The following is a 23,988-nucleotide window of genomic DNA, read 5'->3' on the forward strand; positions in this document are numbered from 1 at the left end:
CGATTTAAAAAAACGTATTATTATATCACCGTTAGACCTTAAGGACGACTGAGTTTGAATTTCATGAAAATCGGTCCAAAACTGACAGACAAAATGGCCGCCCTTCGTTCTCAAATAGCGTAAGAATATGGTATATCAAGGTCACAATTTTTATCCGATTTTGTTGTAACTTGAAATATAAGTTTATAACCCAAAGATCTCGGTTCCTTTCGATATTCGCGCATATCGGACCGTAACTTCCTGAATTATGGCCTCTGATTGTACGAAAAATCGATTTCTTTTTAGCTTGTTCTCTATCCATCTCTCGAAAATGTGGGCGTATCCTGCCTGGCAGCCGCTGGTTAGTATTAAAAAAACAAAAAAAAACCACAATGTGAAGTCATATCGAAGTTCATTTTTACTGTAAGTCTATATTGAAGCCTTAAGTTTGTTGCTCAAACAGGATATAGTGCTACATATCAGGTCTGGTTACGTATTGCAGCTGTGTTACAAATCTGTATCGGAATCTGTGACCAGAATAATAGTACCACACAGAAGAAGTCTTACCTAATCGATTAGCTACCTTGTCACCCTTTTTCTCCTAAATTTAAGAAAAATATAACTGTATTTCAATTTTTAATGAAATTTATATACATGATTATAAAAACATAGGAATGTTAATGGACGGATACATTTAAAGATATCTACATTAAGATATATGTACTTTAGTTAAACAAGAGAGAACTGTCATCCTTAAATAAATTTATCCATTCTTCACAATATTCTACCAATAATCAATATGCTGCAGCTCTGAAATAAAAGAACAAATCATTGTACTAATATTTTAATACAATTAAATAGTTTATTTGAATAGTCATGCTGACATTTTTATAAAAACAACAAACATAAGATACTGTCAAAGTTAAGAAGGCTAAATTTACAGTAAATGAATCAAAATGAATAATATCTCTGTTGTATTACATTTAATTATGGGTATTCAACACTGATAAGTATTATTAACTGCTCATATTCCTGAATCAATGGCCCAAGAAATCCCTCTCTGGCCTTTGCTGAATTGACTTCTGATACTTGAGTACAGGAACATGAGTATGACAGCCCTTCGTTTAATCTGGGGTCTTCCTTAAAACTTTGGACAGTGATTTAAGGTATTAAAAACAGTGAAAGTATGGTTGTCGCCAAAAGTATTGTTTACAATGTAGCTGTTTTGATAGCCTCGTTTGTCACGCAGTTAGTTTTTCTGCAATATTCTGCTATGCACTGGGTGTAATAAATTTCATGAGTCATGCAAACAAAATTTGGAGCTCTGTTTAAACCCGAATGATATTGTTATGCAGTTAGGTATTGGTTGTTAATCGGAGTATTGACCAGTCATAATTTGGGACAGAAATTTGCATTGAGTATAGCAGTGCTTGAGTGGATTTGGTCTAACCAAACACAACACTGCGAGGAGTAAGGTAACAGATAGGAGATCAAGCCCTTTATATGAAAAATTAAAGGATCTGAGAAGGCGGCTTTAAGCCTATCGATTATTAGGTCACCACTTTGTTATTGGCACCTAATCTCCAGGAATATAGGGAGAAGAGTATGCACATAGTATCTAACTTCTAACAGAGGTATCATAAGGCCTAAATAAAGAATTCAATATTCATTAAGTCCTGAAGGAGTATTTTTTATCATCATAATGAACTAGAATTTTTCGTTGGTTATGAATTGTAAATTTTTGTAAAGAAAATAATTGGTTACCTCGCAAAAGATATAATTGAAATGATACCAAAGATGAGCTCTAACCCAATAAATGCTAACTGTATAGCTGCCAGAATAACATCAATTCTTAAAACATATGTCTGCCATAATAAAATAAATACAGCACCAAGTATGGCCGGTACACTGAGTAGAACAGAAATAATGACTCCTACTGTCTGTTCTGTGAGATTTCCCTTCCTTCCTGTAATATTACAATAGGAATCTATTTAAAGATATATGTAGTGTATAAGAAAAGCAGAAGTACATTTAGGCTATATAAAAAAAAAAATTCAGGTTCTCAGCTAATCCTGCGTCACTTAAATTGGGATGCATGACCCGTTTATATCTCAAAAAATATATAAAAATAGTTTATTTTATTACCTCAGGTAAATATTTTACCCTGGTCACAGGAAGTAACTTTATAAAAAATTTGAATAAATCCAAAAATGTTATGTAGGCTCATTTATCAATTATGCATTACTATGCAACTCTGGTAAATGTTATCAACAGAGTAAATGGTACTGGATAATCATACATTCCTAAACTAAAAATATAGTGCCATGAAATTTAGTCAAGTAGTGATCCTTTGACAAAAATATAAACACAAAAATAAAAACCTCCCTCCTGCATTAGATTTTTTGGACAGATTGTCTGACAACAAGAATATTTTTTTGGCATGGCCGTAAGGGGGATTAACCTGGTTTGCAGTGTGGAATACTGTGGACTCTAGATTAATGATTCATTTGTTAATTTGTACAGTAATTCTATGAAAATATGCATATCGGAATCATGACAAAATTAATGTTAATGAGGTAAAAGATAAAATTGGCTATTAAGACTCGGTTATCCCTAGTATCAGTGACTAGTTTTGTTCTTATTGAACTCTTCAGACTGATTGGACTCGTGTTAAGGGCTTCTATTTACACTATTCCTGCTCCATACTCACCAAAAAATAGTCGTAAACCCTCAAGACCAGCCAGTAAAAAAACTAAGATAATTTCTGCTGCAAGTGTGTTCGAGGCAAATGGTAGAGTTTCAGCTGAAAAAATTAAATTCATAGCCATAACATATATAATTTTTATGAAATTTATTTTAGGAATACGATTTGTTTTAGATCTAGACATGGATTTAGAGTTAACACACTGGGGCTGCATTCACAAAGGTTCGGATCAACATTTGCAAATTAAAATTGTAACATTGACACCTGCTCAACATGCATGGTGTTATTGCACAGAAAATCCACCCCACTTCTCTATATGATTTCTACTAAAACTAGTGTAAACCAGCAAGAGTGCAATAACATTGAATATGTCTAGTTAATGCATGGTTAAGCTCCACCCAATCTACTAGAGGGAAAACAATCTGCTTAACAACGAAAAGAACAAAGGAAGATTTCCCGTCCATGTTACAAGATGACATAGTACATGTATGTAGGCTACATTCTAGAGCTTACCTTTAAAAATATAAATAAGAATTTCTGCTAGGAAAAATAAACCAAAGTACCATCCATTTAAATAAAGAAGTATTTGATATGGTAGAGATGATCTCTATGGTACTGTCAAGGAATATAATAATAAGACTTGTTATCTAAATGAACGGTATATAGGCCTAGCCTGTTCCAAAATCCTTTTCTGAGAATAAAATATTGTTTATAAAAAATAAATAGAAGGAAGACATACATATGTTGAACATAAACTTGTGTGCAGCACTGTGCTTCATGAGGTTAACATTTAAGAGGTGCCCTGTTGATGCACAGGTCTGAATCTCATAAATAAAAACATCTACAAATCAAGTGAAACATGGAAATTTCATTAAAAATGCTAAAAATAAACAAAGTATCGGCCAAGGGTTTTAGCAATGTCGGTTATACAGAATAGCAGAAAATGTTGATATCTTTTATGCACAAATTTTTCATAACTTGTTTTATATTTATATGTAATCTGTAAGTGCACAAGCAGCAAGCATAATACAAATATAGTGAATATCAATAAATAACATTCTTCACCAATTATACAATACAGAGCAATAGATTCCTGACAAGAGACATGCTCACAATAGTCTTTCATAACTTGTGGTCTTTCTGATGGCCAAGTTTCTTTAGTATCTGACTATACACAGAAATATTTTTAAAATAGGTATTGCTGGAGTGAGCTTCTGTGCAAGGTCTTTTAAATATTATTTTTTCTATAAAAGGTTTATGATGTTTAATTTTGTGCAAGGATACAACCACTTGAACTCTACCTGTAATGTGAAAATAAATACATGGGTAATTATTTTTGCAAAAGATTTGACAGATCCATGTTAATTAGAATCTGCATTGTAAAATGTGTGTTGGTTTAAAAATAAAATAGAAAACATATAGCCAGTGTCAATACCACTAAAAAGATTTTTATGGTTATCATAAGGACTGATGGCCAGGAGAGTTTCAGGATGATATGGAACTGTTTTATGTCATCTTTCCAAACATTCAACGGTAAAGAGCTTTTGAAACTTTTCACACAGACTCCCCTCCAGAAAAACAGAAAGTAAGCATGAATAACACACGCTGAGGCAAAGAACAGTGTCTAGTATTGTAGATAGGGCAAAAAAAAACCCAACCTTTTGTGTACACTTTGGCGTGCACATAAAAGAATCCTTCACAGTTGAAATTCGATGAAGAAATGCTGCGGTTCATTGGAAATTTTTGTCATATCACTCTGCATAGCGTATGCCTATCTTCAATAGTCTGATTGGTTCAGAAAAGAGAAAAGTAGGAAATGAAATCAAATGGGGTTTTAACGTCCAACTGTTCTGCTCCGGGAGCCACAGTGGCTAAGTGAGTGAGACGCTGGCTGTGGGTTCGCCCTTGGTGTTACTTGAGAAAGTTCACCAATATTTTCCGTAGTGGTTTCCCCTTGTCAGGGGTGCAGGAAGGAGGACCTGACAAGGACAGCTGTTTTATTGTTAGGATGGGATGAAAAATCAACTCCCGTGTATACATTGGCATGCACGTAAAAGATCCCTGGGCAATTGGAATCCGATGTAAGAGTAGGCTGTAGCGCCGCTGTCCGGGCAAAATGTCCCTCATAACACACTGAATGGTGGAAGCCCGTCTTCATTAGCCCAGTCGGAGCAGAACAGTAGGATGAGAAAGCTCATTGGGAATTTTTTCCGGTGTGATTCTTCTTTACAGTGGTACAGGATGGAGGGCTTGGCAGGGGATAATGTATAGTCTTTTGGGTGGGACAAAAATCGAGGTTCCGTGTACATATTAGCGAGCGCGTAAAAGACCCCCTGACAGTTGGAATTCAATATAAGAGTAGGCCGTAGCGCCGCTATCCTGGCAAAGTTTCCCTCACAGTACACTGTATAGCGTATTCCCGTCTTCATTAGCTCAGTCAGAGCAGAACAGCAGGATGTTAAACACAATTTTATTTCATTCAATTTTCCTACCTTTCTGCACCAATCGGGCTATTGAAGATAGGCATATGCTATGCAGAGTGCTATGATGGCATTTCTTCATCAAAATTCAACTGTGAAGGATTCTTTTATGTGCAGGTCAATGTATACACTGGAGCTTGTTTTTTGTCCCATCTACACAACTAAACACTGTACTTTGCCATACCCTTTGTCCTGCACTACCGACAGGGAGAAACCACGCTGCAAAATCCTGGGGAACTTTCTTGACAAACACCAGGATTAGTGTATATAATCATAGTATTGAGAGAAATTATGGCCGACAACCCGACATATTTATGCAACATTACAACATTTTTAACGTTGTGGTGAAAATGGTGTAATGTCGTGATGTCGGATTGTTGCCTTGTGAAGGACGACATCACAACATGATACCAATCAGCCACCATAATTTCTGATGCTTTTTGAGAAAATAAAATTTGCAGGTTGGACAGCGATTATGGAGGACTGATGAGAGCAATTAAATAACGTACATAGATTGGGATTTCGGTGGGCGATGGAACGTGAGAGCGAAAGTGTGCCTGAAAGATGAAGGTCTTGAAGTTGTTTTAATATGATGGATAGTTACTTCAGTAGGCCGTCTTCATTAGCCCAGTTTAGGAGCAGAAAAGTAGGACGTTAAACCCCATTTCATTTCATTTCACTTCAGTAGGACTAGGACTCAGGAGGTAATAACTAAATAAGCTAGGTGGTGCATATGGAATGGATATAGTAGGAAATAAGCTAGGGGTTGCATATGCAATTTATCATTACTAACTGCCACCTTTCATTTCATGTGTAGATATTTATTTATGGTGGGGCACCCTACTTATGGGACCTAAAGGCACGGGCGTGGAATGATGATGGACTGATAATGATTAGATAGAGCGAAGCTCTACAGCATCGCGCGAAGCGCAGTGCTTGAGCAAAGCTCTTTTCCGGTAACACAGGAGCGTAACTGAAATTGTCACCCACAGACTGTTGATTAAAAAAAAATTCAGACCGGAACCAGATACACTGGGCAAAACAGGCAATGCGCATGTCAACTTACCAAATCTCGCCCAAGCGAGATTACGCGCCTCATAGAACTATTTCTATGACGCGTCTAATCACTGACGTCACATATTTTTGACGTCAATGAAAATAATTCTCACACTTTTTTGTTCTTTTTTAAAAAACAAAATTAATGTATACAATTTAGATCTAATTGAAAATCAATTTGGAAAAAAAAAATTATTTAACATTTTTTGTATCACTTGAGAAAATTAATTATGAAGGTTTTATATTTGACAATAATCAGCTTCGCTCTACTCAGGCAATGCCTGTTCGGCCTACATATTAAAGATGGACATGTCCTGTCACGAACAAAATGTAAACAACACCATAAACCCAGCATTTTCAAAAACAATAGTATATAGTTACGAAATATTTTCCAAAACTTAGAACTGAAATGTTGTCAGGTTTCATTATCTTGAATATAAATAAATAAAATCCCAACGACAACAGCATAATTGAAATAAAATATAACCTCTCTGCTGAGTTTGAGTTTGGCCGGGCGCCATCTTGTTACCATGATTTACCCCGTTCCTGACGTTTTTTTTTTTTTATTAAATGACAGTTTTTAATATAGAAGAGATATAAAATTCCTTATGTACAAATTCACTCAATTATTGTAGAAATACATCTTTTAAGGCCTGTGTCATATTTAGTATTTAGTTTTACATCGGGTATTTACTGTGGGGCAGTAACATGGTAGACGCCACATCATCAACGTGACTGCAGCGTTTTCACCTTTCTACTCCCAAAAAACGACAATTAATATCTTTGTTGGAATCCACACCCTTTAATTGGTCCTGAATAAAGCTGTCAAACGTTTTATTGTTCAATTAATTATGCAATTTGCCACATAAAACAGCCAACTAGTAGATCACGTGACTGCACAGCTCGTAAAACCCACTTCCTTCCTTTTCACCTACCTCTCTTTTGGGTATACGCCGTCATGAGTGCAGCAGCCCCACCACAACAACCCGCTACAATTCAGCGTGGAATTGTTAAACAGGTGATATATTTTCTCACAATGTCCACATTTATCTGATGTTAGATGTTATCTTTATTAGAAAATTAAGCCTGTTTCTGTTATATTTTCACGTGGGCTTTTAAACTTCCAACTCTAAACACATGTCATGTCATCATATGTATAACTGTGTAAACAAACGGGATCTTTGCCATATGGATAGTTATTTTGATATTAAAAACTATGTTCTATAACGAATATTTGATGGAAATAAGGATCAGTTACTCTGTGAACATAATTGAATAAATTAAAGTAACAATTATAATAAAATGAAATCAGAATATAGGTCATTTAGGCAATAAATAACGCTGATCTTTTCTTTACTGATGATCATGATCATCATGTTATTTAAAGCAAAATTTTAAAGTATTGTTAGTTTTGTTATAAGTCAAATTGGACAAATTCAATGTGTGTGTGTCACCTCGTCGGATATCCGAAATCTGTTTTGGTTATACTATATGTTGAATTCTTAAAGATTTAAAAAAAAAAAAAAAAAATTACAGTGATTTTTTCCTTGGGGATCTGAAATATTATAAATGATATTCCCTTGTTTATGTTGGGCGCATTCTTCACTCCTTGGACAGATTGCAATTTGTGCTGCCGTGTTGTGCAAAGTTACTCAGTCTGTGCAGTTTGTAATCTTTGTAACAAAGTACTCTTTAACTTTCATCAAATTGAACGGTCATTTAGGTGCGTAGAACTTTATGGCCTCAGCTGATAATATATGATATTGACTTTTTAACTCTGTATAAACTTCTCTTAAGGCACGGACTGGCGATGTTCTAATTAAACATGTAATTAATCCCATATGTCATTTACAAACTACATATGATCTGTGAACATGTTCCGCTTTACTTCAAAGGATATACGTTCTGGTCAGTAAGCATGCTGTGATGAGATAAAAAGACAATTGCATGTATGACCATGTGTCCGAAGGTATATAATCAGGAGTCTACTGACAGTTACGATTTAACATAGTTATATGTGTTCCGATGTAGTTTATTTCCAGTATAGTCTAGTATCTGTAGTATTGATGTAGTAATGTTATATTCTGTTCCTATGTAAATAAAGCATATATTTACGAAACTGATCTCTGTTATACTAAGATAGTGTTACATCTGCTTGTATCAAACTTGTGCACAGATTGTCAACTTGCGCTGATTACTCGGATGTTTTTAAAGATAACAGTAGTGTGTCAGACGTCCCATATAGGACGTCCTCTATCGACTTACCCTCTGTTTTTTTGCATTTGATCGATGAGTTTGACTGCCACATCTCATTTGTCTTAACAGCAATTTTTTGTTGTGTATTGACTTTGAAAATCTTTCTTATACAAAATTTAGCAAACATTGTTCAACATTTACCTTGTGTTTTATATTTCAGGTCCTCTCTGGAGATGCCTTAGTAATCAGAGGACAACCAAAAGGTGGACCACCACCAGAGAGAACAATTTGTTTTTCAAATATTCAAGCCCCTAAATTGGCAAGGAGAGCTAATCCTAATGTTGAAGGTTCAGAAACGAAAGATGAGGTAAGCTATTCCAACATACAATGTGTATTGTCCCTCCCAATGAAGTAAAATTATATTTTATAATTTATATACCAGAAAATTACAAACTTGAATTTTGTTTGACACTGATTTCTTAGGGTGGGAGGTAAATTCTTGTTCTACTCCGGAACACTACATTGCAATTCATTTACTTCTTATAACAAATATTGTACATAGAATATTTTTGAATATAATTATTCTTCTTAACAAATGCCTTTTTTAGCCATGGGCCTGGGAGGCAAGAGAATTCCTAAGGAAGAAAGTAATTGGAAAAGAAGTAGCATTTACTGTGGAATATAAAGCACCAGGAACTGGTCGAGAATATGGATGTGTGTATTTGGGAAAAGGTAGGTCTATTAATGTATCCCAGTTCTTTAGATGTACTTGAAGGGCTGTGTATACTGTTAGTTGATAATTAAACAAGGTTCATTCTTGTATATTGGTTTATTTAATGAATATAATATGAGGTATTCATGACCTAGAAGCTTGATCCTATTCCTTTGTGTTTGAAGAACCAAAGTATAAATAATGAAAAGAATTACTTGGTTACATGTATCTTGCAAAGTTATTCGGAATTGTTAAAGTAAATTTTAAAAATTTATGTTTTCTTTACAGCTTGATCTGTCAGCTGGTTATCTGTGTCAGCACACTTCTGAGTTGTTCACATTATTTGGTTAATAATTGTAAAAAAATTCCTTTTCAGACACATCTGGTGAAAATCTTACAGAAGCCATGATCATGGAAGGATTTGTTGAAGTTAGAAAAATGGGATTGAAATCGGATGAGTAAGATATTAAAATATTTTTCCTTTACATGGTCCCTAAGTGACAGCTGGTGATTCTGTGTATTCTTGATCTCTTCGACATCAAAATAAATACAGTAATGAAATAGTTTATTTTGATAGTTTGAATAACCAGAAAGTTTCTGATTGTTCATTTAAAAAGAACAACCCCAAGCAAATTCATCTGTATGGCAGTGTTCTAGAAATAAGTAAGCTTATTACATAAAGAGCAAGGAGGGTGTCTAGACAAGTGGCCTATTGCATGCACATTATATATCATGGTTTATCATTGTGTCAGACAACATGGTTTGGATCCCAGCCTTGTACGTGACATTGAGTAAAATCTGATTGATTTATTATTTGTAGCCCAGCGCAGCAAAGACTTATTCAATTAGAGGAGGCAGCAACCCAGTCTAAGAAAGGAAAATTTGGAGATAGCAAAGATTCAGAACATGTACGAGATATCAAATGGGTGATAGAAAACCCCAGACACTTTGTGGACTCACATCACAATAAGCCTATTGATGGTAAATTTTATTTTTTCATTGCATATTTTAAACATTATCCAATCTGATTTTGGCACTGTTGGTTGATCTGACTACTTTTTTATTCATCTTTTCATTTCTGTTTTTCTTCTCTTTTATCCATTCTCTTTTAACCCCTTTCAAATCCTAACTAACCCGCCGGCCCTCCTTCGCGTGAAGGCTCTCCATTTTCCCCCTTTCAGTCTTGGGTTTGTATGTGGATTATGGGTTAGGGTTAGTGCCCATCACACCATTGTTTATTCAAAGAGATTTTCCATTTCTGGTATCATCTTTGTGAAAAAAGGGCTGCCTAAAAAAGTAGTCAGATCAGCCAACAATGCCCTGATTTTATAATTTCTAATGATTAAAATCGTCAAGATTTCATTTGAACTTTATTCTATGTCAATTCCCAATTTTTTCCACTCGCAGACCCGTTGGGACATCTGCCTTTTCCAGTTGTTCTGTTCTGTCAGATTTTCCATGTTTGGGGCATTTGGACTTAATGATGCATGACAACACTTTTCACATAAATCTATACTAAACCCTAACATGTACCGTTATGGTACATGTACATCAACTCATTGCAAGATGATCACCATTCCAAATAATTTGACTGAAATTCATTCTCCGAATACCAACAATTTCATACTGAATTCTACTCTCTTTTTTTTTTCACCCACACAATATACCCTTTGAACTGCTTCAACTTGGCTCACCTCTAAAAAATAGTTCATGTTAATGGATCTATGGATCCCAGATTGGGAAACCCTGTTCTGTGTATGTACACCAGGCTAAACCCTATATTTAAAAATGATCCCATCACATATGTGTTCTGTTTTAGCTGTGATTGAACATGTAAGAGATGGATGTACTGTTAGAGCATTTTTACTTCCAACATTTGAATATGTCACAGTGATGTTATCTGGCATCAAGGTAATTGGTTTACTGTTGAAATTTTTTTTTAATGAAATTTATTATTTTTATCATAAATATTAGCGATATTGTTCTTTGACATAGTTTAAAGGGATGTGATGCAAAAACTTAATTATGATGGATTTTAGATATGACATATTGATACCATTACAAAGCCCCAACATAGTAATATAATTGTGTTACTGACAAAATAAATATCACCGAAAAAATTACCCCCCCCCCTCCCCCCCAAAAAAAAAAAAACCTATTAAAATGCTTTGCACTTGATTTATAAAGAAAGACATAACAGATTAAAGAATTCCAAAATGCAAAAAAAAAACCAAAAATCTTTTGTATACTTTACAAGCTGTTCATAAGAATTTGCCAACCTCTTTCTCTGACAATGAACATGGTGATTTGCTATCACTTAAACTAGAAACAATATGCTGTATTGAATACTTTTAACTTTTTAATTACAGTGTCCTATGTTTAGACAAGATTCTGAAGGAAAACAAATAATAGAACCATTTGCTGAAGAGGCTAGATTTTACACAGAATCCCGTTTGTTACAGAGAGATATTCAGATTATATTAGAGGGTGTTTCTAATCAAAATTTACTTGGTACTGTTGTTCATCCAGTAAGTGGACTATGTTCATGTTGTTAACATTTGGTGTGTGCAGGGGGGGTTGGATGGCCGAATGGTTAGCATGTGTGTGCTGTATCATAAAGCCTGTCATTGAGTCAACTGGCGTGGTTTCGAATCCCCGGTTGTATGTGACAAGGAGTATGGTCGCCTGTCCAACCTCGTGGGTTTTCTCCGGGTCCTCCGGTTTCCTCCCACTGCTAAAGACCCCTACGCGCAAGCGAATTCTTGAAATTAAATTAAAAACCATATGTTAGTCCCGAAATGACCTAGTTTGTGTCGCGTGGACGTTAAACGCCATTTCTCTCTCTCTCTCTGGTGTGTACATTTGTGTACACATAAATGATTATTGGATAAAAATAAAAAGTATTTCTTTTTGTCTTTGTTAACTTTATCTTTTAAAATGTATTTTTATAGAATGGTAATATAGCTGAAGTATTATTGAGAGAGGGTTTTGCGAGATGTGTTGATTGGAGTATGGGTGTTGTTACATGTGGAGCAGAAAAACTAAGAACAGCAGAAAAGTAATTTATTTTCTTAAATATTGGTGCTATGTCATAAATTCAAAATAGGCTGCTAAGAACTACTTTTTAAAAATGCATTTTAATATATTATTTTATGAAGAAAAGCAAGATTTATTGTTTGCATAAAAATTATTACTACATTTATTGGTGAAGAGATGCTAGTATTCTTTATTATCAATTTCTATATAGGGTTGCTAAAGAAAAGAAAGCTCGAATTTGGAAAGATTATACCCCATCTACCAGTAGTCTGAATTTAAAAGAAAAGTCTTTCTCTGGAAAGGTACAGTTTCTTATATTAAAAGATTATTGCCACATATTGCAGCTGTGTATAATGCATGCAGTGAAGACAGCTTCCCTGATAATAAAATAATATGATAGAACATTTTGATCACAATAGAACACACAAACATAAAATAGAAATTCTAAGGTCTTTTCTTTTATTATTTTATAGGTAGTAGAAGTAGTTGGAGGTGATAGCATGTTAATAAAATTAGACAGTGGTTATAAGAAAATCTTCTTATCCAGCATTAAACCACCACGGTAGGTAGTATAGCTATTTCTTATATCATTGGGGTCTGCATGTCCCGGTGTTGGATCCCCATGTCTTACAAGAAGAACCTATAGCAGCTCTCAAGGGGTGGTACTTGTGTGGATGACAAGAAAGGTGTGCTTAGTCATTAGGATGGAACAAACAAATGAGGTCCACCCATGAACATGTTGGCATGGGCAGAAAAGAACCCTTGACAGTTGGAAATTGAGTCGACAGAAACATCGCTGTTTGGTCCAAACACACACACACACACACCCAACATTATTTGGCTAGCTACGGGTCTGTATACGCCATATAAAAACTTCTTGACTTATGCAATAAGTTTATTTATATATTCTTTTGTTTTAGAACTCCTTTTGTATTCGTTTTCACATGGTTTGGGTACAAAAAAATCATGTGATGATGTTGAATCATAATCTACATATTGTTTGATATCACATGGTTAGGGTTTTAAAAAATGTGTGATGATGTTAAATCATACGTATTTCATTTCTCCCGTCAAAAGGCAAAACCTAGTAACTCACTTTTTTCTTATTTTGAGAAAACAAAGGAAAACGTAATGAATGAATATTAAACCCCGGCTCATCCATTGATTTGACTATTGAGTCACTAGGTTTTGCTGTGGTATACTAGGCAAATGAAGGAAGTTGCTAGGTTGTGTCATGGGTGTAACTGCTTACAAATTTGGTCCTAACTCAATTTTGATAAAAAAGTGAGTTACTAGGTTTTGTCTTTTGACAGGAGAATTCTTCTACCTCATATTTCCTATTTAATCATAGAAATTAATAATTACCATATGTTAGTCTTAAAATGTTAAATTTCAATCATTATAAAATATGCAAAACTCTTGACATGTAATGTATTGGGTTTCTGTGATCAAAAAATTTCTTTTTATGAATATTTTATTTCTAATTTTGAGTTCATGTTCTTATGTTTATTTCATTTCTTTTTCAGAGCACAAAACCAAGACAATGAAAATAAAGATCCAAAGCAAAGATCTCGACCATTATATGACGTACCATATCTTTTTGAAGCGAGGGAATTCTTAAGAAAAAAACTTACAGGCAAAAAGGTATAATATTCAGTTTTTCACCTGAGAGAGGAGTTTTGCTTATCCCATTGTTTTATCATGAGCTTGAGAGATTGTACACATCTATAATAAGTTCAGGAAGACAACACATCGCACAACTGTCAATACACATATTGTGTAGGCCAAGTTACAAATGATATAACCACCAATAGTAAGATAAAGGCAGTGCTCTCGCTGGGAGTAACTGTGACATCTATTTCTGGAACAGCCTGTAGGTGCAAACAATGCTATCCTTCTCAGATTGTACCTATTACCCATTGTTGATTTAAACAAAATAACCATCTATATTGAGACACATCACCTCATTTCAATTCTTAAATATATATTACTTTTATTTAGGTAAATGTTGAAGTAGATTATGTACAGCCAGCTAATCAAGGCTTTCCTGAAAAGACATGTTGTACCGTTACCATTGGTGGAATGTAAGTAAATATGAAATAAACTTACACATTTTATAATTTATAAATATAATTACTCATGCTTATTTCTAAAACATGACATTTTGTTGTTATAATTTTTGTATAATATATTCAGAATTAACCCCAGAATAATCCTTAATTATTGAAATTCAAAGCACTAACATATTTTGTATGAACATTTGTTGAGTTTCATCAATGTATAGTGTGATTTAAGATGTTAGAAATGGATTGGCTGATTTATCCTAAATTTTGTACACAGTCTAATAAAAGTCTATGTTCCTGCTCTTGCATTTTTTCGGACGATATCTAATATTTCACAACTTAATCAACATTAAAATGTACTCAGATTGATTATTTAAGATTTAAATTAAGAAAGCAAAAACCTAAATATATAATATCTGGTATTGGATTCAATCAGATTAAAAAGAAAGCCATCACTGGCTTGTTTATATCTTTGGTAGTGAATGATATATGTTGCGCAAATGAACAATTCATGATATCTGTGTAAAATGCTGAACAGAATAGGACCATTTCAGAATCTGTCAAGTGACAATTAATAACCTTAACTGTGTAGTTATTGAAGAATGTTATAATGTTACAGTAATGTAGGTGAAGCTATAATCAGTAAAGGATTAGCTACAGTTATCAGATATAGACAAGATGATGACCAGCGATCAGCACACTATGATTTATTACTAGCAGCTGAAGCTCGAGCTCAAAAAAAGATGGTTGGATTACACGCTAAGAAAGATGCACCAATTCATAGAGTAGCAGATTTATCAGGAGTAAGTATACAGTTTGTCTTGGTGTATACATCAGTGCTTTAAAAGAGTGGGGTGTGGTGGTCAATATACTCTCTACTAGAATGTCCTGTGTTTGACTCAAAGCATGGGCCAAGTAGATCTTCAATTTATTACAGATTATTTATGTTTCAATTCATTATCTTATATCAGCTGTAGTTTGTTTTACTTGATAAAGCTACCAGGAAGTGAAAAATAAATAACTTGATTAATTTCATTGTTAGCTTTATTCAATTTGTTAGATATACATATGTTCTGATTCTATGAATACTATAATTATTTCAGGATGTAATGAAATCAAAGCAGTTTCTTCCTTCATTACAACGGGCTGGTAAAACAGAAGGCTTGGTTGAATTTATTGCTAGTGGTTCTAGGTTACGTTTATATCTACCTAAATCTACCTGTCTCATTACATTACTTGTATCAGGTAAGTTTTAAATCTACCTGTCTCATTACATTACTTGTATCAGGTAAATGTCAGTAATACCTTACTCATAACAAGTTCTGAATCTGTCGGTACCATTACATTAGTTTTATTCAAATGGGATGAGAATTTGAGGTCACGTGAACATGTTGGCATGTATATAAGGAAAAAAACCCTGGGCAGTTAGAATTTGACAAAGATTATGCAGAGATACATGCAAAATTTCCCTCACAGGCCACTGCATTTCATATACCTATCTTCATTAGCCTGGTTGGTGCAAAAAAAGTGGGAGGTTTTTAAACACCATTTCATTTCTTTTCACTTGACTTTAGATATATCAGAAATTTTAAAAATGACTATGATTTTAACTTCATTTTAGGCATTGATTGTCCAAGAGGAGCTCGACCACAGGGTGGAGTAACAGTACCTGCTGATCCTTTTGGTGAAGAGGCTCTAGCATTTACTAAAGAACTATGTCTTCAACGTGAAGTAAGTGAATGAAAATGTAAAAGATTTGAGAACATCAAATACCACTTACCATTTATTTTGGAAGTCCACATATTGCACTTTTTACCCAAGAAAAGAGAATTTTAGTCTCAAAATGACCAAACTGTTAGCATAAATGCCACCAGATTGTCAATAGCCATTTCCTTCTTTAACTTAAAGAAAATACGACCTGAAACAAATGTCTTCTTTAAATAGTAATCTAAACTATTAAATAAAACCTTGACAGCGATGTTCAGAAATAGTTTTTTTTCAGTAGCTGACTGACTTTGGATGGGTTAATATTTTTTGACCATAATGAATGAGGTGATTGGTTTTCTTTTATAAATTGATGAGTTTTAAAGTGTTAAATGTTTGTTTATATTTTCAGGTAAACGTGGAAGTAGAAACGATAGATAAGGGAGGTAATTTTATAGGTTGGTTATTTGTTGATGATATTAATCTGTCAGTCAGTTTAGTTGAAGCTGGTCTTGCTAAAGTACATTTCTCAGCAGAAAGAAGTAATTATTATAAAGTATTGCAGGCAGCTGAAGACAAAGCCAAAAAAGAAAAACTTAATGTAAGTAAAGGAATAAATGAATGTCAAATGTATATACCTGTTGATCAGGGCTGCCGACAACCAGTATCGCAGCGCAATTTGCGATACATATTTTGTCCGATGCTAATCAAAAATTAAAATTTAACGTTTTTGATTCGCAGTAACTGCGAATCAATAATATGCCTGTCATTTTGGATATTGACACAAAGATTTATCCACATTTCTCAACACTTTCAACACGTATAAAATATCAAATAAATTTTATAAACAAAACGGAATTCTCCGTGTGACATTTTCTTCTCGAACTACCCAGACTCAATTCATGATACTATATAATACAGGGACATAACTATTAAACCGGAAATAGGGAATCAAGTAGTACCACTCACGTTGCGAGACATGTCAATTTCGAGTAATTATATCAGTATTCAATTTGAAAAAAAATAAATTCAGTGTATCCCCCACGTATTGTAAATAAAATATAAAAAATAAATACGTGTAAACGTATTGTAAAGTGAGAAATCAAAGTAAGAATTCCCGTACACTATAATTGTTTATATCGCGTGCGTCTAGTTAATCGAGATTATTCGTAAAATACCGCGTGCTTCCGATTGAACAAAAATAATAACACACGATAAAAAGCAGACGAAATTGTTTTCTAACGAAGAAATAAGAAGCCACTGCCAAGAATTGGCTTCAGACATAAGGCCTAACAAAAGTCTACATTCATTCAGAAATGTTCACAGCTAGCTGTAGAAGTGCTAACATTCTAAAAAAATCTTAAGAATGAAATCTAATCATTTGCTATCAATTAAAATTAAAATAATCTTGTTATTTAGGTGTTTTAAGTTGATTTGAAACTGAAAAAGTGCTAATCAATTTTTAAATTTGCTAATCAAATATGGCAAAATTGGACTTTTTGATTAGCAGTGCTGCTAATCATCTGTGAAAAATTACCGACAGCCCTGCTGTTGATCTCCCTATTTCTATATTCAAACATATAGATAAAGATGACAGAAACTTGAATTAAAATTGCTGATGATCTTTTGCATTTTTTAAGCAATATTTTATTTTCTGTTATATTTTAGTGAATAGTGATAAATAAATTCAATCAATTACACTTAGTTATGAAACAGAGGGAGGACCAAATATAAAAAAAAAATTTCTAGTTTCTTTAAATGTTGTTAAAATTGTACTAAATTTCATCTAGATCTGGTCAAATTACGAAGAACCAAAGGAAGAAGAAATTAAAGAAGAACCAACAGATAGAAAAATTAGTTACAAAACAGTTATAGTAACAGAAGTTACTGAGGCTCTCACTTTCTATGTACAGAATGTTGATAATGGTAAGGCTCACAGATTTTATAGAATTACCATGTTAGTATGAATGAACCTTTAAAAATGCAACTTCCATTTATCTGTAGCATGAAGGAACAATAACTTGATCAACACTTGATAATTACTGTCATTTCACAGCAGATGAAACTCAGAAGTACTCGCAATCTTATCAAAATTAGGGGGGGGGGATTGGGTGGCCGAATGGTTAATGCTTGCGTGCTGTATCATAAGGCCTGTCATTTAGTCAACTGGCGTGCTTTCGAATCCCCGGTTGTACGTGACAAAGAGTAGGGTCGCCTGTCCAACCTCGTGGGTTTTCTCCGGGTCCCCTGGTTTCCTCCCACTGCTAAAGACCCCTACGTGCAAGCAAATTATTGAAATAAAATTAAAGCATATGTTAGCCCCGAAATGACCTAGTTTGTGTCGAGTAGACGTTAATCCCCATTTCTCTCTCCCTCTCTATCAAAATTAGATGTTTAATTTTTTCTGACTTGGATATATTGTTAGACTATTCTAAATAGATCTAACCACTTATTTGTCAGTTATCAGTTACTTTTAAAGCATAACTTGAGCCAGTATGATTGAATACAATCATTAAGACCGATGGAAGGTATGTTTTCAATTCATTGACTAAATGAGGGTCAAGTTTAGTCATTCGAATACAGACTTCATACAGATATTCTTAGAACTTACTGTGGTGTAACTGTAAATAACATTTTAAAAAAAAAGGTCTAATTTGAATTAAAATCAAGTACTCTAATAGTATTAAAACAACAACCTGAATATGTTTAATGGAACATGGGTGTTATTATATTAAGTGTATAGAGGGTATAGTATGTTTTGGGGTATTAGAATTTTGTTGGTATAATTCTGATTGATGCTTTGGATAATTGGAATCATTTGGACAATCTGAGAAACACACTTGAACGGACGTTTATTATGAACTTTAATGAATTGTAAATACATGTCTAATATTTATTTTTTTTGCAGGACCACAGTTAGAAAAAATGATGGAACAACTACGTCAAGATATGGAAGCTAACCCTCCTCTTCCCGGGGCCTATAAACCTAAGACTGGTGATTTGTGCGCAGCTAAATTCTCAGCTGACGGACAATGGTATGTTAAATGAATATCCCGTCAGTATATTGTATAAAAATGAATGTCATGAAATCACTGTTACCTGTTTTAATTAATGCAAGACCATGAATGCTGGAAATGACTTTTTGCAATTTTAACAACACGAGACAGATTTCTAATAATCAGGCCAAAACAATTTAATTTGCAGTTTTTGGGGGGGCTTTATAAATAAATAGCCACTTGCATACATGCCAACTATTCCGATTTTGTCGGAATCATTCCGATTTTCTGAGTCTAATTCTGAATTCCGATTTTACTCTTTATAATTCCATTTTTTAAAATTTATTGGAAGAAATTTATTATATTTCATGCCTGACCTTTTTGATTGATAAAATCCCTCTCGTTTTATTTTTACATTGACGACTGTCTCGGCATTCTCGCTGTTTGTTGTGAATCTGATGGCGATACTGTTTGTCGTAGTATGAGTCGGTAAAACAACGAAAATAGTCGAGAACATGTGTCATGTTTTCCTTATTATTAATATAAAATGGAATAAGCTATTATGTCTGGACTAATCAAGATCAAAATGTCATGTGGTTATTTCCGTCATTTGCCGTGTCTAATTTGCATAATTCGCGGTAAAACGACGGAAATAGCCGAAAACATGTCTCCAGTTTTCTCGATTATTATTAATATAAAATGGAATAAGCTAATATGTCTGGACTAATCGAGATTAAAATGTCATGTGGTTATTTTGTCATAGGCCGTGCCTAATTTGCATACTTCGCGGATATTATTTGCTTCGCGGATATTATTTGCTACGCGGAGCCATTCTCGCATACACACACTCGGACAGTACACGGCGGGTTTACCGTTAGTTGCCAGTTACGTTGTTGCTTCTTTCTTAGCCATATTTCCTTCTGACTTGATAAAAAATGTTTTCAAGCTGTTTTCCATGTGTGAAAAAAAACCAAATTACAATTATAAATAAAACCCAGTATAAATAATTTACAACTTCTACTTCCGTGTCGGTCGTCAAGACAAACAAAATGGCTTCCAAAACAAATGTCAGACAAAAATACCGGGAAACTTACGGCAAAGAATTTCCAGGAACCATTACGTCCTCGCGTAGAGGCGACGAATTCGCATTTTGTTTAGTCTTTCGTATATAAATAGGTAAAAAAACCTCAGATGCATGGACCCAAATCACCAGCTGTTTTTATCCAATAATACAAGGTACTGCTTTAAAAAGGTGCTGCGGCGCCTCCAGCAGTCACGGTGCTTTGCACCGATCGAACTTGGACCTGCGGTCCGCGCTCTACCCTCAATACAAGGCATTCTGATTTTCAATCTCCTCAGGTTGGCATGTATGCACTTGGGTCACTTCATCTTGATTAATTCAAACTGGTACTAATTTGAATATTATTTTTAATTATTAATGATGTTCTTTCAGGTACAGAGCAAAAGTTTTAAGAGTAGATGGAGTTACAGTAACTGTTAAATTTATAGATTATGGAAATGTAAGTTATATTTAATATATGAACTAATGAAATTAGATATATAATGAATATAGAGAGTGCTGTTTTATTTATTATGTGTTGTTGTACTTTCTAACATAAAAAAATCAACCAACCAAAACCAAAGCACATGCACCTTAACAAAGCAACATTCCTAAACAAAAACAAAACACGCGACCAAAGGGCACATGCATAAACAAAACAAGACACAAAATTGAGTAAAAGTATGCCGGTATTTGTTACTTTAGTGTCATCCAGTATTGTGATATGATGCCATGATTGTAATAATTGCAAACGAATGTATTGCCTACCTGAATTTGCTATAATAATTGAATATATTTGTATTAACAGAAAGAAGTTACATCAACATCTGAAGTGGCGACTTTACCATCTAGTTATCAGACATTACCAGCTCAAGCAGTAGAATATTCACTGGCTTGTATAGCTTTACCATCTGATGTAAGTACTATAGATAATACATAGATCAACTTAGAATTTAATGACCAATTCTTCTGTCTAGCTGTATGTTGTTACCATTTCAAATATCTTCAAGCACTTATACCATTAATGTGCATCAACTCAGAATATCTTCTGTTCTCAAATCCAAGAATCAAATAATGATTATATTCTTTGGAATGGTAATCTTACGGTAATCTTTCTATTGTTATATTTTAGCCTGATGCCAAAAGAGATGCAGAAGATGCTTTGTTTAACGAAATAGTCAATAAACAGTTCTCGTTAAACGTGGAGTATAAATTACCAGGTATGCCAGAACATGCATCATTACAGTATCCTGATACTAAAGATGATGTGGCACAATCATTGATATCACAAGGTTATCTTCTTGCTGAAAGGAGAAGAGAAAGGCGGCTAGCTAAGATGGTGGGAGATTACACCAAGGCTCAAGAAAAGGCCAAATCTGAGCGAGTAAGTAATAATGAGTCTTATATCAGATGAGTGTATTTTATTTATTCATGTACGATTACTTGTTGAAAATATATAATCATTCATATTATGATTTTGGGAACTTCATTAAAAAATTATACAAAGTTCATGTTTAAAGTCTAGATAAAATGTGGTAATTATTCATTAACCTGTTGCTCTATACAAATTCTTTCATTGAAATCTTATAATTCAGAGATTATTATTTCATACTTATTTTACAGCGTAATTTATGGCGTTATGGTGATTTCACTGAAGATGATGCCAAAGAATTTGGTTACAAGCGATAAAGCTGCAGTCTATTACAGCATGACTTTACTACTGCCCTGCTGAATTAACACAAGTGGAAGTTAGGATATTTAATCAATTTTTAAAGAAATAAAGACTCTGGACTATTTTGTATGAATCTTTTTACAGTACACTCAGGAAACCTCATTAAACATGCACATTTGTTTTCTTCTCTTTAAAATATAACCTTGTCTTGAGTAATTGCTGTAAGTTGATCTTAATGTATTGAATACTATTTTAATTCATCAGCTATTTTATGTATATTTGGCTGAAAATTATAATTCTACTTAAACAAGTCATTTGTTACAGTTAGCATTTAATGCACTTTCTGTAGCATATCGTAATCAACGACGGTTTATATTTATCAACTTCAATAGCTGTGTCTTATAATATTATAACTTGTTGAATTTAAAGATATACTAGACCTATTATTTTAAAGTAGTGTATGTCTATTCAATTAAGATAGTTATCTAGAGTCACTCTTATTGCAATATTTAAAAAAAGAGGTTATATAGGTTTTAAATTATGAAATAATTTATTATACATTAAAAAGTTTCAATCTTGTAAACACCCCTTTCATTGTTTTACATGCTCAACATCATTTCTTATCACTAAATGATGCAGTTTAATTAAGTTTTTCTGACTGTACTTGTTGGTGTGGGTTTATAAGTGATATTGCCTTGTCAGATCAGTCAAAACTCTTTTTTGTTTTTGATGAGTTAATTGTATATAGTAGTTAATTTTTATGGAATGAAATGCTTGCGTTAAGATTTATTTAATAGAGGAAAAAATCATTTTTGTAATGATATATTTAATATATTCTTACTTTAAGTTAATAATTATTACACATCAGTTAAAACAGATAAGATATTTCTTTTATTTATTGTATTTATAGAAATGTACAATTGTACATCATTTATTTAAGTCATCTACAAGTGTTCATTCCTATAACTCACATTCAGTATTGAGAAAATAAAGAGCATTCCACGGGTGAGAAATGGGAACTTAAGATCAGCCTGTTTGCTGGATAAAACTATAAGATGAACCAATGCATCCAGACACTTCTAGTGGATGCTGGATAAAACTATAAGATGAACCAATGCATCCAGACACTTCTAGTGGATATTGAAGGGACATTTTGTTGAAAAATAACACATTATTTCATTTTAACAGTGTGATTATGTATTTGTTAGTTCAAGTCAAGAATCACATTAAATTAGTTCTTTTACAATGAATATTGATGGTTATTTCATAAAGTTCAATCAAACAGTTCATTCAATAAAATGTCCCTTTAATTTTATTACATATTCTGGTATTAACTTTAATTTCTATTGATGTGATTTAAAATGTATTAATTTACAATATCTTATTTCTATGAAGAGCTAGGTAACAATAAATTATGTACATATAGATTATATTGTTTATTATGGTAGCTATGAATGAAACTTCCTAAATGATTCTTTACTGTTTAAATGCCAATGTTATATTTTTCTTTGATATGCATTTTATGAAGATATATCTAAATGGTAATTGTTAAAATAGCCAAATGATATTTTTTTTGATGATTCAAAAGGTTTATTTTCTGATCTGACAGAGCAATTTGAAGAAAATCAAATAAATTATCTTTCAATCCTGATGATGTTTTTGTTTTCTGTCTTAGATAACTTTGTTTCATCCGAACTGAGATGGAACATTTCTTTGCACGCTGTAATCAGAGGCACTTAAACTTAGTAGGAAATAGCTTATTTTCCTCCAGTAATACCTTCAGTCAAGTGGTATACATATTTAATTAACATACATTGGCATGCAGATCCTGTTTGGAAAGGGGGTGGCAACTTGGGTCTAAAGACTCTTAAGGCACATGAAATAAGTTGTTTTTCTGTTGGGACACCAGAAGGATACCAGTCAATGCGCCTTCCACAATTTTATTTGTCAGGAAAACCCTGCTTACTGCTAGAAAGCATGTTTATGGGGTTGGGGGTGACAAACTCGAGTCTGCTGCCTCTGGCTGCCACAAACCTAGGTTATGTGACTGAATGGACACTAGGCTTGGTAGGTAAGATTAATGTTCTTGAATAATGCTTGTTATTTACTGTACAGAAATGTTATCTTTGTTGCCAGCCAACAAAGTCAATGTTACAAATGTTGCTTCTGAGAAATGTGGTGGTTTCTAAGATTCATGACCATAAATATAATGTTTTAACTTAAACACCTGACCAGGTTTGTTTTATCAAATAACAATATATAATAGTTACTTTCAAAATTGAATGTCAATATATTTTTCCATTCCCCTTCATTGGAAACAAATTTTCAAA

At 33.5% G+C, this 23,988-nt stretch overlaps 2 protein-coding genes across 2 annotated transcripts; one reads left to right on the forward strand and one right to left on the reverse strand.

The window, feature by feature from the left end:
- Positions 1–602: 602 nt before the first annotated feature.
- LOC126809655 (transmembrane protein 216) lies at positions 603–6,844 on the reverse strand. The gene is made up of 6 exons (XM_050534324.2): positions 6,707–6,844; positions 3,968–3,984; positions 3,197–3,290; positions 2,690–2,782; positions 1,744–1,945; positions 603–789 (listed from the first exon to the last, which is right to left on the reverse strand). The coding sequence occupies exons 1-6, from the start codon at positions 6,738–6,740 to the stop codon at positions 774–776; spliced, it is 456 nt and encodes a 151-aa protein (XP_050390281.1). The 5' UTR covers positions 6,741–6,844; the 3' UTR covers positions 603–773.
- Positions 6,845–6,933: 89 nt separating this feature from the next.
- LOC126809653 (staphylococcal nuclease domain-containing protein 1) lies at positions 6,934–23,309 on the forward strand. Its single transcript, XM_050534323.2, has 22 exons — positions 6,934–7,237; positions 8,636–8,782; positions 9,024–9,147; positions 9,504–9,585; positions 9,948–10,108; positions 10,947–11,038; positions 11,497–11,655; positions 12,079–12,185; positions 12,375–12,465; positions 12,637–12,725; positions 13,690–13,807; positions 14,165–14,247; positions 14,846–15,029; positions 15,330–15,471; positions 15,848–15,957; positions 16,343–16,531; positions 17,721–17,856; positions 18,839–18,965; positions 20,380–20,446; positions 20,795–20,902; positions 21,119–21,370; positions 21,610–23,309. Exons 1-22 carry the CDS (start codon positions 7,178–7,180, stop codon positions 21,673–21,675), a joined length of 2,694 nt encoding a protein of 897 aa, XP_050390280.1. The 5' UTR covers positions 6,934–7,177; the 3' UTR covers positions 21,676–23,309.
- The last annotated feature ends 679 nt before the right edge of the window (positions 23,310–23,988 follow it).

The sequence above is a fragment of the Patella vulgata genome, chromosome 2 (genome assembly GCF_932274485.2).
Source record: "Patella vulgata chromosome 2, xgPatVulg1.2, whole genome shotgun sequence".
In the NCBI taxonomy this organism is placed as follows: Eukaryota; Metazoa; Mollusca; class Gastropoda; family Patellidae; genus Patella; species Patella vulgata.

Bases quoted from the DNA above. Each gene is read 5' to 3' on its own strand.
- LOC126809655 (XM_050534324.2), bottom strand. From the start codon at position 6,740: ATGGCGCCCGGCCAAACTCAAACTCAGCAGAGAG. The intron at 2,783-3,196 runs GTAAGCTCTAGA...TAATTTTTTCAG, and splicing joins TCTTATTTATATTTTTAAAG to CTGAAACTCTACCATTTGCC. The intron at 1,946-2,689 runs GTGAGTATGGAG...GTAATATTACAG, and splicing joins GGGTTTACGACTATTTTTTG to GAAGGAAGGGAAATCTCACA.
- LOC126809653 (XM_050534323.2), top strand. From the start codon at position 7,178: ATGAGTGCAGCAGCCCCACCACAACAACCCGCTACAATTCAGCGTGGA. The intron at 12,466-12,636 runs GTACAGTTTCTT...ATTATTTTATAG, and splicing joins AAAAGTCTTTCTCTGGAAAG to GTAGTAGAAGTAGTTGGAGG. The intron at 16,532-17,720 runs GTAAGTAAAGGA...AATTTCATCTAG, and splicing joins CCAAAAAAGAAAAACTTAAT to ATCTGGTCAAATTACGAAGA.